Here is a 19,396-nt window from a genome sequence, read left to right as displayed (position 1 = left end):
GGCAAAGACACTTGAGAATCACTACAACAGGCCCCTCCCCCAGAAGATCAACAAGAAATCCAGCCAAGACCAAGTTCACCTACCAAGGAGTGCGGTTTCAATACCAAGGAGAGCAGCAGAATTCCAGAGGAGGAGAAAGCCAAGCACGGAACTCATGGCTTTTTTCCTGTGATTTTTTTTTAGTCTTGCAGTTAATTTAATTTTTTCTTTTTCATTTTTTTTTTTTTCTTTTTCTTCTCGCCTTCGGGTAAAATTTTTTTTAACTGTTACCTTTTTCTTTTTTAACGATTTTTTACTAGTTTATCTAATATATATATTTTTTCTTTTTTACATTTTTCTCAGGTGTTTTCTTTTTTAAAAAAATTTTTTTTTCTTTTCTTTTTTTTTCTTTCTTTCTTTTTGAACCTCTTTTTATCCCCTTTCTCCCCACTCACGATTTTGGATCTCTTCTAATTTAGTTAAAGCGTATTTTTCTGGGGTTGTTGCCACCCTTTTAGTATTTTACTTGCCCCTTCATTTACTCTTATTTGGCCAAAATGACAAGACGTAAAAATTCAACGCAAAAAAAAGAACAAGAGGCAGTATCGAAGGCTAGGGACCTAATCAATACAGACATCGGTAATATGTCAGATCTAGAGTTCAGAATGACAATTCTCAAGGTTCTAGCCGGGCTCGAAAAAGGCATGGAAGATATTAGAGAAACCCTCTCGAGAGATATAAAAGCCCTTTCTGGAGAAATAAAAGAACTAAAATCTAACCAAGTTGAAATCAAAAAAGCTATTAATGAGGTGCAATCAAAAATGGAGGCTCTAACTGCTAGGATAAATGAGGCAGAAGAAAGAATTAGTGATATAGAAGACCAAATGACAGAGAATAAAGAAGCTGAGCAAAAGAGGGACAAACAGCTACTGGACCACGAGGGGAGAATTCGAGAATTAAGTGACACCATAAGACGAAACAACATTAGAATAATTGGGATTCCAGAAGAAGAAGAAAGAGAGAGGGGAGCAGAAGGTATACTGGAGAGAATTATTGGGGAGAATTTCCCCAATATGGCAAAAGGAACGAGCATCAAAATTCAGGAGGTTCAGAGAACGCCCCTCAAAATCAATAAGAATAGGCCCACACCCCGTCACCTAATAGTAAAATTTACAAGTCTCAGTGACAAAGAGAAAATCCTGAAAGCAGCCCGGGAAAAGAAGTCTGTAACATACAATGGTAAAAATATTAGATTGGCAGCTGACTTATCCACAGAGACCTGGCAGGCCAGAAAGAGCTGGCATGATATTTTTAGAGCACTAAACGAGAAAAACATGCAGCCCAGAATACTATATCCAGCTAGGCTATCATTGAAAATAGAAGGAGAGATTAAAAGCTTCCAGGACAAACAACAACTGAAAGAATTTGCAAATACCAAACCAGCTCTACAGGAAATATTGAAAGGGGTCCTCTAAGCAAAGAGAAAGCCTACAAGTGGTAGATCAGAAAGAAACAGAGACCATATACAATAACAGTCACCTTACAGGCAATACAATGGCACTAAATTCATATCTCTCAATAGTTACACTGAATGTGAATGGGCTAAATGCCCCTGTCAAAAGACACAGGGTATCAGAATGGATAAAAAACAAAACCCATCTATATGTTGCCTCCAAGAAACTCATTTTAAGCCCGAAGACACCTCCAGATTTAAAGTGAGGGGGTGGAAAAGAATTTACCATGCTAATGGACATCAGAAGAAAGCAGGAGTGGCAATCCTTATATCAGATCAATTAGATTTTAAGCCAAAGACTATAATAAGAGATGAGGAAGGACACTATATCATACTCAAAGGGTCTGTCCAACAAGAAGATTTAACAATTTTAAATATCTATGCCCCCAACGTGGGAGCAGCCAACTATATAAACCAATTAATAACAAAATCAAAGAAACACATCAACAACAATACAATAATAGTAGGGGACTTTAACACTCCCCTCACTGAAATGGACAGGTCATCCAAGCAAAAGATCAGCAAGGAAATAAAGGCCTTAAACGACACACTGGACCAGATGGACATCACAGATATATTCAGAACATTTCATCCCAAAGCAACAGAATACACATTCTTCTCTAGTGCACATGGAACATTCTCCAGAATAGATCACATCCTCGGTCCTAAATCAGGACTCAACCGGTATCAAAAGATTGGGATAATTCCCTGCATATTTTCAGACCACAATGCTCTAAAGCTAGAACTCAACCACAAAAGGAAGTTTGGAAAGAACCCAAATACATGGAGACTAAACAGTATCCTTCTAAAGAATGAATGGGTCAACCGGGAAATTAAAGAAGAATTGAAAAAAATCATGGAAACAAATGATAATGAAAATACAACGGTTCAAAATCTGTGGGACACAATAAAGGCAGTCCTGAGAGGAAAATATATAGCGGTACAAGCCTTTTTCAAGAAACAAGAAAGGTCTCAGGTACACAACCTAACCCTACACCTAAAGGAGCTGGAGAAAGAACAAGAAAGAAACCCTAAGCCCAGCAGGAGAAGAGAAATCATAAAGATCAGAGCAGAAATCAATGAAATAGAAACCAAAAAAACAATAGAACAAATCAACGAAACTAGGAGCTGGTTCTTTGAAAGAATTAATAAAATTGATAAACCCCTGGCCCGACTTATCAAAAAGAAAAGAGAAAGGACCCAAATAAATAAAATCATGAATGAAAGAGGAGAGATCACAACTAACACCAAAGAAATACAAACTATTATAAGAACATACTATGAGCAACTCTACGGCAATAAATTTGACAATCTGGAAGAAATGGATGCATTCCTAGAAACATATAAACTACCACAACTGAACCAGGAAGAAATAGAAAGCCTGAACAGACCCATAACCAGTAAGGAGATTGAAACAGTCATTAAAAATCTCCAAACAAACAAAAGTCCAGGGCCAGATGGCTTCCCGGGGGAATTCTACCAAACATTTAAAGAAGAACTAATTCCTATTCTCCTGAAACTGTTCCAAAAAATAGAAATGGAAGGAAAACTTCCAAACTCATTTTATGAGGCCAGCATCACCTTGATCCCCAAACCAGACAAGGATCCCACCAAAAAAGAGAGCTATAGACCGATATCCTTGATGAACACAGATGCGAAAATACTCAACAAAATACTAGCCAATAGGATTCAACAGTACATTAAAAAGATTATTCACCATGACCAAGTGGGATTTATTCCAGGGCTGCAAGGTTGGTTCAACATCCGCAAATCAGTCAATGTGATACAACACATCAATAAAAGAAAGAACAAGAACCATATGATACTCTCAATAGATGCTGAAAAAGCATTTGACAAAGTACAGCATCCCTTCCTGATCAAAACTCTTCAAAGTGTAGGGATAGAGGGCACATACCTCAATATCATCAAAGCCATCTATGAAAAACCCACGGCAAATATCATTCTCAATGGAGAAAAACTGAAAGCTTTTCCACTAAGGTCAGGAACACGGCAGGGATGTCCATTATCACCACTGCTATTCAACATAGTACTAGAGGTCCTAGCCTCAGCAATCAGACAACAAAAGGAAATTAAAGGCATCCAAATCGGCAAAGAAGAAGTCAAATTATCACTCTTCGCAGATGATATGATACTATATGTGGAAAACCCAAAAGACTCCACTCCAAAACTGCTAGAACTTATACAGGAATTCAGTAAAGTGTCAGGATATAAAATCAATGCACAGAAATCAGTTGCATTTCTCTACACCAACAGCAAGACAGAAGAAAGAGATATTAAGGAGTCAATCCCATTTACAATTGCATCCAAAACCATAAGATACCTAGGAATAAACCTAACCAAAGAGACACAGAATCTATACTCAGAAAACTATAAAGTACTCATGAAAGAAATTGAGGAAGACACAAAGAAATGGAAAAATGTTCCATGCTCCTGGATTGGAAGAATAAATATTGTGAAAACATCTATCCTACCTAAAGCAATCTACACATTTAATGCAATTCCTATCAAAGTACCATCCATCTTTTTCAAAGAAATGGAACAAATAATGCTAAAATTTATATGGAACCAGAAAAGACCTCGAATAGCCAAAGGGATATTGAAAAAGAAAGCCAACGTTGGTGGCATCACAATTCCGGACTTCAAGCTCTATTACAAAGCTGTCATCATCAAGACAGCATGGTACTGGCACAAAAACAGACACATAGATCAATGGAACAGAATAGAGAGCCCAGAAATAGACCCTCAAATCTATGGTCAACTCATCTTCGACAAAGCAGGAAAGAATTCCCAATGGAAAAAAGACAGCCTCTTCAATAAATGGTGCTGGGAAAATTGGACAGCCACATGTAGAAAAATGAAATTGGACCATTTCCTTACACCACACACAAAAATAGACTCAAAATGGATGAAGGACCTCAATGTGCGAAAGGAATCCATCAAAATCCTTGAGGAGAACACAGGCAGCAACCTCTTCGACCTCTGCCGCAGCAACATCTTCCTAGGAACAACGCAAAAGGCAAGGGAAGCAAGGGCAAAAATGAACTATTGGGATTTCATCAAGATCAAAAGCTTTTGCACAGCAAAGGAAACAGTTAACAAAATCAAAAGACAACTGACAGAATGGGAGAAGATATTTTCAAACGACATATCAGATAAAGGACTAGTGTCCAGAATATATAAAGAACTTAGCAAACTCAACACCCAAAGAACAAATAATCCAATCAAGAAATGGGCAGAGGACATGAACAGACATTTCTGCAAAGAAGACATCCAGATGGCCAACAGACACATGAAAAAGTGCTCCATATCACTCGGCATCAGGGAAATACAAATCAAAACCACAATGAGAAATCACCTCACACCAGTCAGAATGGCTAAAATCAACAAGTCAGGAAATGACAGATGCTGGCGAGGATGCGGAGAAAGGGGAACCCTCCTACACTGTTGGTGGGAATGCAAGCTGGTGCAGCCACTCTGGAAAACAGCATGGAGGTTCCTCAGAATGTTGAAAATAGAACTGCCCTATGACCCAGCAATTGCACTATTGGGTATTTACCCTAAAGATACAAATGTAGTGATCCAAAGGGGCACATGCACCCGAATGTTTATAGCAGCAATGTCCACAATAGCCAAACTATGGAAAGAACCTAGATGTCCATCAACAGATGAATGGATCAAGAAGATGTGGTATATATACACAATGGAATACTATGCAGCCATCAAAAGAAATGAAATCTTGCCATTTGCGACAACATGGATGGAACTAGAGCGTATCATGCTTAGCGAAATAAGTCAAGCAGAGAAAGACAACTATCATATGATCTCCCTGATATGAGGAAGTGGTGATGCAACATGGAGGCTTAAGTGGGTAGGAGAAGAATAAATGAAACAAGATGGGATTGGGAGGGAGACAAACCATAAGTGACTCTTAATCTCACAAAACAAACTGAGGGTTGCTGGGGGCAGGGGGTTTGGGAGAAGGGGGTGGGATTATGGACATTGGGGAGGGTATGTGCTTTGGTGAGTGCTGTGAAGTGTGTAAACCTGGTGATTCACAGACCTGTACCCCTGGGGATAAAAATATATGTTTATAAAAAATAAAAAGTTAGAATATAACTGCATTTAAAAGTCAAAAAAAAAAATTCTGTTAGTAACCATACAGTACATCATTATTTTTTAATGTAACATTCCATGATTCATTGTTTGTGTATAATACCCGATGAGGGAGCAGGAGGCTGGCTGAGGACAAAGCAAAAGCTGGCACCTTGCACCCCCTCTCCACCTGCTCCCCTCCCCTCAGTAATATATGTGACATTCCTAAGGCACCCCTGACTGCCATAAATAAGAAACAAATAGTTAACTTGCAGAGATCACAATCCTACAAGAACAGGAGTCTCCCTTGGTTCACAAATATCCTAGAGATCTACAAACAAAGAAGTTACCTTATCAATAGCACAATTTCTGGAGACAAATAACTCAGTTCCTCAAGCCCTAATGTCACCCTCCACTTCATAAACAAAACTGAAGGAGGCTGAAGTAGAAGGAAATGTAAATATATTTGAATCTCTTCTGAACCTAAATCTCACTAACAAAGACGCTTTGATAGCAGGATTGTGACATCCCACCAGGAATCTCCCAACTATCTTGATGTTAATGGCTGGCCAAAAGACAACATTGATCAAGCTGCAAGGCCTCAGGTATCCCGGCACCTTGTAGGCCCTCTTTAGCATATGAAAGCTCCGTTGAAACCTCCCTTCCCCTCACCTTCCCCCAACCACAAGGTACATAACCTGCCATCTCTCACAACCCAGGGCAGCTCTTTCTGCCCATGGGTCCTTTAATAAACCACCTGAGCTTTAATAAACCACCATTTTGCACCAAAGATATCTCAAGAATTCTTTCTTGGTCATCGGCTCTGGACCTCAGCCCACCGAACCTCACCTAGGTTCTAGAACTTCATCAATACCCAGTTCTCCATACAACATGGGCCCTTCTTAATACCTGTCATGGGGCTAATCCATCCCTCAGCTCCCCTCCCCTTTAAAACTATTAGTTTGTTTCCTGGAGTCCATAGTCTTTCATGGTTCATCTCCCCTTCAGATTCCTACCCCCTTCATTTTCCCCTTCCTTCTCCTAATATCTTCCATGCCATTCCTTATGTTCCACAAATTAATGGAATCATTCTATCATCTATCATCTATCTATCTATTATCATCATCTATCTGTCGTCTATCTACTGTCTATCTATCTATCTATCTATCTATCCACCTATCATCTATCTATCTCTATCATTTATCTAACTATCATTACATTTTCTCCATTCATTTGGGCATGGACATTTTCTTACCATCAGGCATCAGTTCCAGCACCATCATTGGGTAGGCATAGTTACTGCAGCCAACTTCAACACCACAGTGTTTCACACATTCAGAAGGCACAACACAGGCCACTTTCTCTGAGGAGGGATTCATATAAGTATGTTCAGTGAGTGCGGCCCAAACAGGTAAGATCTACAACCATTGAACATAGAGACAAGTTGTACATTATGGGTGAGAGGAAAGACATTTGCTGGGAACATTTAGCTCCCTTTGCACTGACCTAAGGAGCAGGGTTCCTCTTGGGGTTGTGGCCCAGCTAGAACATGAGAGCAAACAGGAGGAACTGATTCCATCCTCCAGAGAAGTTGCAAAAGCATAAATCCTCCCAGAGGCACAGAACCCCCTAGATAAAATAACCATAACAGCCAAACAATACTCAGGAAGTTAGTTCCGTGTCCAGTCATTTAGCCCAGTACTTTCCACCTGCATCTAAGAAGAGGTGTCACTTGTGATTTTTCTTAGGGATGATTGCTCATGTGGGATGAGGTCTCCCTTCACTATGGCAGTTTTACAACACCTTGGCAAATTTTTTTTTTTTTGCTTAATATTATTGATGAGGCAGCACAAGGCTGGCTGAAGACAAAGCAAACGCTGGTGCCTTGTACCCACCCCTCATCTGCTCCCCTCAGTCCTATATGTAGCATCCCTCAGGCAGCCCTGACTGCCATGAACAATAAGCAAATAGTTAACTTGCAGAGCTCAAAATCCTGCTAGACAGGAGTCTCCCTTGGTTTACAAATGTCCTAAATCTCACTAACAAAGACGATTGTGACATCCCACCAAAAAGTTTCCCAACTATCTTAATGTTAATGGCTGGTCTAAAGACAACATTGATCAAGCCGCCAGGGCAAGGCCTCAGGTAGGCCTCTGACATCCTGGCACCTTGTAGGCCCTCTTTAGCATATGAAAACTCCCATTGAAACCTCCCTTTCCCTCACCTTCCATCAACCACAGGGTACATAACCTGCCACCCCTCACAACCCAGGGCAGCAGCTCTTCCTGCCCACGGGTCCTGTACCCATGCTTTGATAAACCACCATTTTGCACCAAAGATGTCTCAAGAATTCTTTCTTGGTCATCGGCTCCAGACCTCAGCCCACTGAACCTCACCTAGATTCTAGAACTTCATCATTATGACAACAGATAGCAAAAAAAAATGACTTAAAAAAATCTCTGAGAAACAAACAGGGTTTGGAGGGGACGAGGTTGGAGGGATTGGGTGAGCCTGGTGGCAGATAAAGGAGGGCATGTATTGCATGGAGCACTGAGTGTGGTGCATAAACAATGAATTTTGGAACACCGAAAAAGTTTTAAAAAATAAAATAAATAAAATGTAATTTTAATAGGGAAAAGAAGAAATTAAAAATAGAGATACCCTATGACACTGCAATTGCACTACTGGGTATTTACCCCAAAGATACAAATGTATTGAAAAGAAGGGTGGGTCATCTGTACCCCAATGTTCATAGCACATTGGCCACAATCACCAAACTGTGAAAAAAGCCAAGATGCCCTTTCAAAAGATGAACAGTATGGTCCATATATTTAAAAAAAATCTCCCAGAATACTAACACCATAACACATTAGCTGCTTTTAGTTTTTTAATTCTTTTTAAAAAAAGATTTTATTTATTTATTTGAGAGAGAGAGAGTGAAAGAGAGAGAGCATGAAAAGGGGAGGGTCAGAGGGAGAAGCAGACTCCCCACTGAGCAGGAAGCCTTATGTGGGGCTCTATCCTGGGGCCCTGGGGTCATGGTCTGAGCTGAAGGCAGATAATTGACTGAGTCACTCAGGAACCTCTTTGTTTTTTCTTTTAATTATTTTCTAATCTTTTCCCACAGAGAAATGTCTCTTTTGCAAAACTGTAGTAATTGTTGAGATCATATTTTGTAGTTTGCTTTTTAAAAAAATATTATATTAATTTATTTGACAGAGATCACAAGTAGGCAGAGAGGCAGGCAGAGAGAGAGAGGAAGGGAAGCAGCCTCCCTGCCGAGCAGAGAGCCCGATGCAGGGCTTGATTCCAGGACCCTGAGATCCTGACCTGAGCTGAAGGCAGAGGCTTTAATCCACTGAGCCACCCAGGCGCTCCTTGTAGTTTGCTTTTTATACTTAAACATAATAACAATTTTACTAAGTTTTGAGAAAGTTTTTGGTCTCTGTGTGTAATTTTCATAAAGGGGGAATACAATAATTTTGTTGACTGTTTCCTACTAATTGGATATATAGGTGTCAAATATGCCAGAATTTCCTGTTTCTGAGCCCCTGCAAAAACTGTTCTTGCCACCTGGAATTGTGTTTTTACTTCCATTCATAATGGGTTTTCTATCTTTTTTTTTTTTCTAAATATTTTATTTATTTATTTTACAGAGAGAGAGAGAGAGAGAGAGATCACAAGTAGGCAGAGAGGCAGGCAGAGAGAGAGGGGGGAAGCAGGCTCCCTACTGAGCAGAGCCCCATGTGGGGCTTGATCCCAGGACCCTGAGACCACGACCTGAGCCAAAGGCAGAGACTTAACCCACTGAGCCACCCAGGCGCCCCATAATGGGTTTTCTATCTTATCAAGGTTTTAATACATCTTAAAACCACTACTCAGAGTTCAAGAATAAAAGAAAGAGGATTTATGAATCAATGGCTTGCCTGTGTATAAGATGCGGCTGATCATTCCTGGCATCACCATGAGGAACATGGGCAGCAGTTTCAGGTACCCACACATGATGCAGGCGGCCTTCACATGAGACATATTCTTACCTGATAGGCAGCGCTGCACAATTACCTGCCAGGAAAACATGACATAGTCATCAAACAACTTGAGGATGATGTAAAAGAAGGTGAGTGCTTCTTTTCAGGGATTAATGTTACAATAAGATATGAGGCCATGAGTAATGGATAATCATGGACTTCAGAGTGAAATCAGAACTCGAATCTCTACTTCTTTGAGTATTTGGCCTTGTGACATGCAGATTTTTCATCTCTAAAAAGGTTATCTTCAATTGAACATAAAAAATAAATTAAAAAATGGAAAAAAGAATTAATGATAACTTTAACTTAGAGAATGATATAAATGGGTCAACTGAAATGTCAATAATTACTAACTTCAAAAATCACTAAACTTGTGATTGCATTACACAATTCACATTTTATATGCAACTAATGAATTGTTGAACACTACATCAAAAACGAATGATATACTGTATGTTGGCTAATTGAATATAATAAAAAAACTTGTTATAAAAAATAAATAAAAGGGTTATTTCTTGCAGGACAGTTGAATATTTGGTATAATGTTTGTAAGACTCTTGATACATACAAGTCAATACACATCAGTACTATTAAAATATTTACAGCTCCTAGGCTGCACAGAAACCATGGCCATGTGCTCCTCCAAGTAGAAGGATGTCACTACTGGTCTTTGCCACCAGTTGTGTGATTAAGTTTTGCTTTTAGTGTTGTAAGCACCAAATAAGCCACATACTCATCAGTATCTCTTCACCATTAGAAAAGAATTGTCTCCTTGGGAAATCAAACTCATTGGCATAGAAACATCAGAGTCAGGCAGCCATCAGAAGAGAACCCCGAGACACTAATCTCTAGATTTCTTCAGAATATTCTGAGGACCTCATTGAGTTATGGAGCAAAAATAGTGGTCCTGGGAAATTCAATGTGTATAATTTTACCATTCCACTTAAGTTGTGCAATCCCTTAACTAAGAATTTTCTAGTAAAGCAGGATTTCTACCTATAATGCCATAACTTCTTGACATTTTTCTTTTCAAGGAATGTCAGAATATAGGGATGGCTTTTAATGTTTCATTCTGTTTGGAGAGATAGATCTGTTAAGGATAGCAACAGTGTCACTCAGTGCTGGGGGAGCAGTGCCATCTTTAGACAGAGGGCTTGAAACAGAGAGTTGGAAGAACAACACAAAGGTGAGGAGTGGAGGCCTGTCAGCAGACAAGCAAGGTCAGATATCAAATCTAAGGGTGAATGTGAGGCCATTTACAGGAGATAAATCAGATGGTCAGAGACAAATGTAAATAATAAAGATGCAGAAATCAATGAAAGGATGCACTCTTTGGTAGAGAGGTTGAGAAAATCAGTTTATTTTATATAGAGAAGAGAACTGATTCCTCACTGACACAATGACCACTAGCCCAAGATGGGTTAAAATTGTGAAATTATAGGTTTGAGTTAACAGACTATAGATGGTGATGAAAACTTCATTCAAATTTAGTATATGTGCTGCTGAAGCAAGCACGGTGATGAAAACTTCAAAATAAAAAACAAAAACAAACTCAAGTGCTATGAAAAGGAACATCCAAAAAACAAAAAATAAGATCTTGAGAGTTATAAATACAAAGGCAGGAAACTGGAGGATAATATTGAGGAAATTTAGAAAGTAGAGCAAAAAGACCAAGAGATGAAAGATGGGGGATGAAAGATAAGAACACTAGAAAACCAGTTGTAGAAGGCCAACATCCAACAGCAGAAGGTTTCCAAAGGAAAACACAAAATTCCATAGAGGAAAGACAGGTTACATCCAAAGGATCAAGAATAACTTCAGGCTTCTCACCAGTAATGGTAGAAGTCAAAAGACAATGAATTTATGTCTTTGGGAAAATTATTTCCAACTTAGAAATGTGTACATGGCCAGAGGATCAATTTAAGAAAAGTTGAAGTGAAGACATTTTCAAACATGAAGACAAATTTATCTCTTATTTTCCTCACGAATTGCTGGAGAATTCAATTATTGGAAGACAATATAAAAATCTGAAAACTGAAAAACCAAAAGGGAACAATGCAAGAATTTATTTAAATCACCTAGGGATCAAATTTACAAGTAAATTCTGATTCAGTGGGTCTGGGTAACATCTGAGAGCATTTATTTCTAATGTCCTCCAAGGTGATGACACTCCAATGGTTCACCAACCATACTGATTTGCCTGTGGGGCGCTCTGTGGATGAAGTCCTACAGCTGGTTCAGGCCTTCCAGTACATGGATGAGCATGGGGAAGTCTGTCCTGCTGGCTGGAAGCCAGGCAGTGACACAATCAAGCCCAACGTGGACGACAGCAAAGAATACTTTTCCAAACACAACTAGACTGCAGACAGGTGGGAAGCCTGGGCTGTTGGCCTCCACCTGTGCCTCTACATGGATACCCCACTGCTGACCCAGGAAAGGCCAGACTTGCCCCTTTAAACTCCATAGTCCATGACCCTGGAGGTTTGTACAACCATGCTGTACAAAGATTTAGAGAAGAGAAATACAAACCAAAATACTTAACTGAAGGAGCCAAAAATGTTTGCTTTGAGAGACAAATAGGATAGAGAGCAGGACAACAGACATTTATTTTTCATAACAACCCTTGTAGAAGTGTTTGGCTGTTTAAACAATGTGTGTGCATGCACGTGTGTTTATGTGTGTACAAAATAGAAACTAGATGCTTTTCTATGAGTAGAAAAAGAGCAACATAAACATATTTATACACCACACACATACTTTACCTGATCTGTGCACCAGTACCACAGAGCTACTATGGTCATTCCGAATATTGTTCCTGGCCAAGGAAGATCCCCTGTGACAGCATTTCGGAAAATGTGGAAGGAGTCAGCCTGAGGAGTGTAGCACTTGGAGCTGATTGTCAGGTTGTCCCCCTCAACTATGGTTGGGATGGCGTTCATGTACTTTTCTGTAAAACTCTCATAGCCTCCCACTTCGGTAAATGCTGCAAAGGTATTGGATAACATGAAATGTTTAATAGAAATCTAATCATATTAAATCTAATTTAATAGAACTAAATCTATTATTAAATATAATTTAATAGGAATCTGTTCATAGTTATTCCTTTGTGGTAGAGGTATCCAAGCATCTCCAATCAGCCTAGTCAAATCTTCAGTGTTCTCGGATCCATGTCTTTCTAGTACTTTCACTGGCATTGGCAATTCTATCATGCTTTCACAAGGTAGACAAAGCAAATCACTCTTTAACCTTTCTCCTTATGTCACTTTTGAAAATAGTTTTTAGTGCCTAGGTTTACAGTAAAAATAAAACTGTTATGCAACAGACTTATGTTGGTGTCTCATAACCATCCAGAACAGAAATAAGCCTAAAGGTGAGGTAACAGAGTGAGACTAGCAGAATTAGCCATGAGGAAGCCCCAACTCCTCTGAAAAAACCAGAGCAATGGTCTCTCTTGCTGACACAAAGTCTGGCTATTCTGACCTTATGCACAGTCTGGTTTTTCTGATGCAATACTGTATTCTACTCATGCTAGAATAAAAAAATGAGAAGATAAGGAACAGATATTGGAGGCAGCAGATTATGTGTAGTGAGGTGAAATGGTGAGAGCCCACTGGGGGTCTGGAAAGGCAAGAGAAATGTAGAAAAGAGCAATAATGTATAGAAACCCTAGAAAGAAGGATGAGCCCAGGCATCTGGGCCCACCTAGGATAAGTTAAATAAAGTAGTACAAAATTCATCAGAGTGTCATACATCCTTAGTGTTGTGGTTGTCATTAATTTACTTCTCAATTACTTATTTCGTTTAGCACCAAAGTGTTTGTATGTGCCAAGCATTGTGCTAGGATTATGTGCAAAATAAATGTGCAGGACAGGAATTCAATCCAATGGAGGATACAGAACTTACAAAGAAATTTTTCTGCTAAGGGGAATACGGTTTTTAACAGCAATAAAGGAATGATGCTAGGAGATGTGAACCTCCTCTCTTCTTACATGGTTAGGAGAAGGTGACTCTAGAGGTACATCACCAAAACTAGACAAAAAGAAACACAAGTAAGAACAGCATAGAAATTTGCTAAATAGAAAGTTTGCAAGTAATTGGTTACTAGCAGTTGTCTCTAGAGCTGCTCTCAATAGAACTTTCTGCTATGATGGAACAGTTCTATATCTGTGCTGCCCATATGAAAACTACTAGCCATATATTGAGCACTTGAAATATGGCTAGGCAGGGGCACCTGGGTGGCTCAGTGGGTTAAAGCCTCTGCCGTCAGCTCAGGGCATGGTCTCAGGGTCCTGGGATTGAGCCCTGCATTGAGTTCTCTGCTCAGCAGGGAGCCTGTTTCCCCCTCTCTCTCTCTGCCTGCCTCTCTGCCTACTTGTAATCTCTCTCTCTCTGTGAAATAAATAAACGGAATAAAAAAAGAAATATGGCTAGGCAAATGAGAAAATGAATTTTAAATTTTGATTAATTTAAATTTAAATAGCCATATGTGACTAATGGTACCCATGTTGTGTCAAAATCACCAACTCTCTTTGCAGATTTGTTGACCTTACAGTTTTATCAGTTTTTGCTTCACATTATCTTCAAGCTCTGTAATTGGTACCTGCATATTTAGAATTGTATTTACTGTGGCTTGAGATTAGGTGCATGCATATTCAGAATTGTATTCAGTGCAGCTTGAGTGGTTGGATCATGGTGGCTGCAGGACAGGGGAGGAATGAAAAGACACTTATTTTCATCTTATATCCTTTTGATTTTGCACATGGATTTCCTGGGCAAAGGTAAACAGATACTATAATAAAAGAAAACAAAAATAGGCAAACTGTAAATTAAATTCATTAATAGTGCTTGCTGCATGACTTAAAAGAATGAACTGATACTAATTAAGTGAGAGTCATAAAGGAAAATCCAACCTCTGCTTGTATATTCCAGCAGCAGAGGGAGTAACATACTTTAATAATTTCCATGGCATCAGTCATAACGAAGTTAATAGTCAGTTATCATTATCTTAAACCATTCTTATTTTTTTTTTTTTTAAGATTTTATTTATTTGTCAGAGAAAGCGAGTGAGAGCGAGCACAGGCAGACAGAGTGGAAGGCAGAGTCAGACGGAGAAGCAGGCTCCCTGTGGAGCAAGGAGCCCGATATGGGACTCGATCCCAGGACGCTGGGATCATGACCTGAGCTGAAGGCAGCTGCTTAACCAACTGAGCCACCCAGGCGTCCCAACCATTCTTATTTTTAATCCTTCATTTTATGAAGGTTTTATGTAAATAGTTTCTGTGCCTTGAATTCAGTGCACCAATATTTTTGCAAAGAACCAACTCAGTGAAACTGATTTTGTTGATTCCAAACACAAACATATTAAGATTAAACCTGAGCAAGAATTTTTTTTAAAGAAAGGGAAGTTCTTCCCTCATGCTGAGACAGTATAGCAAGAAAGAAGTTAAGCAGATGTTTCAATGATATAAATTATATAAATGGTTAGAAAGTGTAACCATGTAGAGCAGGGAGGCAGCAGTAAAGAGCAGTCTCACCATTTCCAGCCCTAGGCACTGCACAATACTGTCATTACTTACCATACCCCATGAGAATAAAAGAACCTATCAGCATGACGATGGTCTGGAGGGTGTCTGTGTAGATAACTGAGGCCAACCCCCCTGTGGAGAGAAAGAAAAGAACCAGGACATTTTATCTTTGTCCCCTCATCTCTTTGCCTTCACCTTTAGGTTCTCCTAAAACCAAACCCTAGAAACTCAGCAAAGAACATATGAAAAGCTCTTGTCTTGGCCACAAGCTTCTCTTGGTATCATTATCTTCTTAATTATGTGTTTCATTGACCCTCCTGTCTCCCTTGCCTGGCCTCAACTCAAATTTCTATGAACCATAGTGAAATTCCACACTCATGTGAGTTTCTCAATATTAAATAGCAGAAAAAGCAAAAGTTTATTATCACGAAAGTTTCCCTTAACAATCCTTTAATTCACTCCATGTAATACTCCATGTATACTGTTTCTCAAAAATTTGGGCACAGCCATTTTTACTCTAGTGTTGAAACACATCATTGATTCATAAGTTGAATGCCAGTTATATAGTCAGTCATTCACTTGTGTTTTGCTTCAGTGTTGTACAAACAACTTCTTTTTCAACTCTAGACTTGCTAGTCTCTCAGTGAACAAGCTATTTTCTTATGAGAGTGTCATTGGAAAACAAGACTGATTCTGTAAAGGAAAAGACTCAAGTCTTCATATTTTATTTATTTTTGAAACATAAACTAAATGTATGAAAATGGCTCTAGAGCTGTCTTGACTGTTCTAGTTGTTATTTTTCTCTATTTTTTCCAACTGAGCTGGTCTAGTTTCATTTTCATAAGTTAGTAAGGATTGGACACTAGGGGAGTGGATGTGGTCCATGGAAGCCTGCTTGGACTGTTGTCAGATACTTTTTCTCTACAATACACTGCTCCAGTTCTCCCCTCCTGATTCTGCCATTCAGAACCCAGGCAACTTGCATTCATTTGCATCCTACCTTGAATTTGCCAGTCTCATGTCTGAGCTGCTATTTCATTCTGACTTTGCATGTGTATGATATGATGGATTCCAAATGTTAGTCTGGGTACTGAACACATAGCTGAGCCAAATCACCATTTCTCCACTTCAACTACTACATGATTATCTTCAGTCAAGGTATTCACATCTAATACTGAAGATTTTTTTATTTTGGAAATGGAAATGTTCTGGATGTGCAGTCAAATTCTTCTTTCCTCAATTAATATAAAAACATTTTCATTCCAATATTAGTTAACATGCAGTATTATATTATTTTCAGTTGTACAATATATTGACTCCACAATTCCATACATTGCCCAGTGCTCATTAGAAAAAGTGCCTTAGGGGGCACCTGGGTGGCTCAGTGGGTTAAAGCCTCTGCCTTTGGCTTAGGTCATGATCCCAGGGTCTTGGGATTGAGGCCTGCATCCGGCTCTCTGCTCTGCGGAGAGCCTGCTTTCTCCTCTCTCTCTCTCTCTGCCTGCCTCTCTGCCTACTTGTGATCTCTGTCTGTCAAATAAATAAATAAAATCTTTAAAAAAAGTGTCTTAACTCCATCACATATTTCATCTATCCCCCAATCTACCTCCCTCTGGTAAACATCCGTTTTTTCTCTATAGTTAAGAGACTGTTTCTTTGTTTCTCTCTCTTTCTCTTTTCTTTTCCTTTGCTCTGTTTCATTTCTTAAATTCCACATGAATGAAATAATATGGTATTTGTCTTTCTCTAACTGACTTATTTTGCTTAGCTCCATTCATATATCTGCAAATGGCAAAATATCATTCTTTTTTATGGCTGAATAATATTCCATTATATGTATATATAATGGAAAGTTATATATATATATATATATATATATATATATATATGACATATGTATATATAGATATGTAGATATATAGATATATAGATACATATCGCATTTTCTTTATCCATTCATCTATTAATGGACACTTGGGCTACCTACAAAATTTGGCTATTGTAAATAAACCTGCTATAAACATAGAGGTTCATATATCCCTCTGAATCAGTGTTTTGCATTTTTTTGGTAAATACCTAGTAGTATGATTTCTAGATCATAAGGTAGTCCTAGTTTTAACTTTTTAAATGTTTTTTTAAAGACATTTATAATTTTTAAAAATAAACATATAATGTATTACTAGCCTCAGGGATACAGGTCTGTGAATTGCCAGGTTTACACACCTCACAGCACTCACCATAGCACATACCCTCCCCAATGTCCATAACCCCACCACCCTCTCCTCCCCATCACTTCCCCTGGCAACCCTCAGTTTTGTTTTTTTGTGTGTGTTTGTGAGATTAGGAGTCACTTATGGTTTGTCTCCCTCCCAATCCAATCTTGTTTCATTTATTCTTTTCCTACCTCCCACAGCTCCGACATTGCATCTCCACTTCCTCATATCAGGGAGATCATATGATAATTGTCTTTTTCCGATTGACTTATTTTGCTAAGCATAATACCCCCTAGTTCCATCCATGTCATCACAAATGGCAAGACTTCATTTCTTTTGATGGCTGCACAGTATTCCATTGTATATTATACCACTTTTTCTTTATCCATAAATCTGTTGATGGACGTCTAGGTTCTTTCCATAGTTTATCTATTGTGGACATTGCTGCTATAAACATTTGGGTGCATGTGCCCTGTCAGATCACTACATTTGGATCTTTAGGGTAAATACACAGCAGTGCAACTGCTGAGTCATAGAGTAGCTCTATCTTCAACTTCTTGAGGAATCTCCATGCTGTTTTCCAGAGTGGTACCCCAGCTTGCATTCCCACCAACAGTGTAGGAGGGTTCCCCTTTCTCTGCATCCTCACCAGCATCTGTCATTTCCTGACTTGTTAATTTGACTGGTGTGAGGTGGTATCTCATTGTGGTTTTGATTTGTGTTTCCCTGATGCCGAGTGATGTGGAGGACTTTTTCATGTGTCTGTTGGCCATCTGGATGTCTTCTTTGCAGAAATGTCTGTTCATGTCCTCTGCCCATTTCTAGATTGGATTATTTGTTCCTTGGGTGTTAAGTTTGATAAGCTCTTTATAGATTTTGGATACTAACCCTGTATCTGATATGCCGCTTGCAAATATTTTCTCCCATTCTGTCAGTTGTCTTTTGGTTTTGTTAACTGTTTTCTTTGCTGTGCAAAAGCTTTTGATATTGATGAAGTCCCAATAGTTCATTTTTGCCCTTGCTTCCCTTGCCTTTGGCAATAATTCCTAGGAAGAAATTGGTGTGTCTGAGGTTGAAGAGGTTGCTGCCTGATTCTCCTTAAGGATTTTGATGGATTCCTTTCTCACATTGAGGTCTTCATCCATTTTGAGTCTATTTTCATGTGGGGTGTAAGGAATTGGTCTAGTTTCATTTTTCTGCATGTGGCTATCCAATTTTCCCAACACCATTTGCTGAAGAGGCTGTCCTTTTTCCATTGGACATTTTTTCCTGCTTTGTTGAAGATTAGGTGATCATAGAGTTGAGGGTCTATTTCTGGGCTCTTTATTCTGTTCTGTTGATCTATGTGTCTGTTTTTGTGCCAGACCATACTGTCTTGATGATGACAGCTTTGTAATAGAGCTTGAAGTCCGGAATTGTGATGCCACCAACTTTGGCTTTCTTTTTCAACATTCCTCAGGCTTTTCGAGGTCTTTTCTGGTTCCATACAAATTTTAGGACTATTTGTTCCATTTCTTTGAAAAAAGTGGATAGGATTTTGATAGGGATTGCATTAAACATGTAGATTACTTTAGGTAGCATAGACATTTTCACAATATTTGTTCTTCCAATCCAAAAGCATGAAACATTTTTCCATTTCTTTGTGTCTCCCTCAATTTCTTTCGTGAGTACTTTATAGTTTTCTGAGTATAGATTCTTTGCCTCTTTGGTTAGGTTTATTCCTAGGTATGTTATGGTTTTGTGTGCAGTTGTAAATGGGATAGACTCCTTAATTTCGCTTTCTCCTGTCTTGTTGGTGTAAAGAAATGCAACTGATTTCTGTGCATTGATTTTATATCCTGACACTTTACTGAATTCCTGTACAGGTTCTAGCAGCTTTGGAGTGGAGTCTTTTGGGTTTTCCACATATAGTATCTTATCATCTGCAAAGACTGATAGTTTGACTTCTCCTTTGCCAATTTAGATGCCCTTAATTTCCTTTTGTTGTCTGATTGCTGAGGCTAGGACCTCTAGTACTATGTTGAA

The 19,396-nt window shown here is 38.9% G+C and overlaps 1 protein-coding gene across 1 annotated transcript in view; it reads right to left on the bottom strand.

Annotated features, from left to right (window-relative positions):
* LOC309847500 (solute carrier family 5 member 4) overlaps positions 1-19,396 on the bottom strand; it is a gene marked incomplete at both ends in the record, with an annotated part of 70,869 nt that overhangs the window by 21,172 nt on the left and 30,301 nt on the right. The window contains 4 exons of the mRNA XM_082697888.1: positions 6,861-6,968; positions 9,532-9,667; positions 12,396-12,616; positions 15,210-15,290. Coding sequence (XP_082554014.1) covers positions 6,861-6,968; positions 9,532-9,667; positions 12,396-12,616; positions 15,210-15,290 — 546 coding nt within the window. The remainder of the gene's footprint in view (positions 1-6,860; positions 6,969-9,531; positions 9,668-12,395; positions 12,617-15,209; positions 15,291-19,396) is intronic.

The sequence above is a fragment of the Mustela nivalis genome, assembly GCF_964662115.1.
Source record: "Mustela nivalis genome assembly, chromosome: 14".
Taxonomy (NCBI): Eukaryota; Metazoa; Chordata; class Mammalia; order Carnivora; family Mustelidae; genus Mustela; species Mustela nivalis.
Note: the sequence above shows the minus strand (reverse complement) of the source record. Positions and strands in the feature narration are given on the sequence as shown.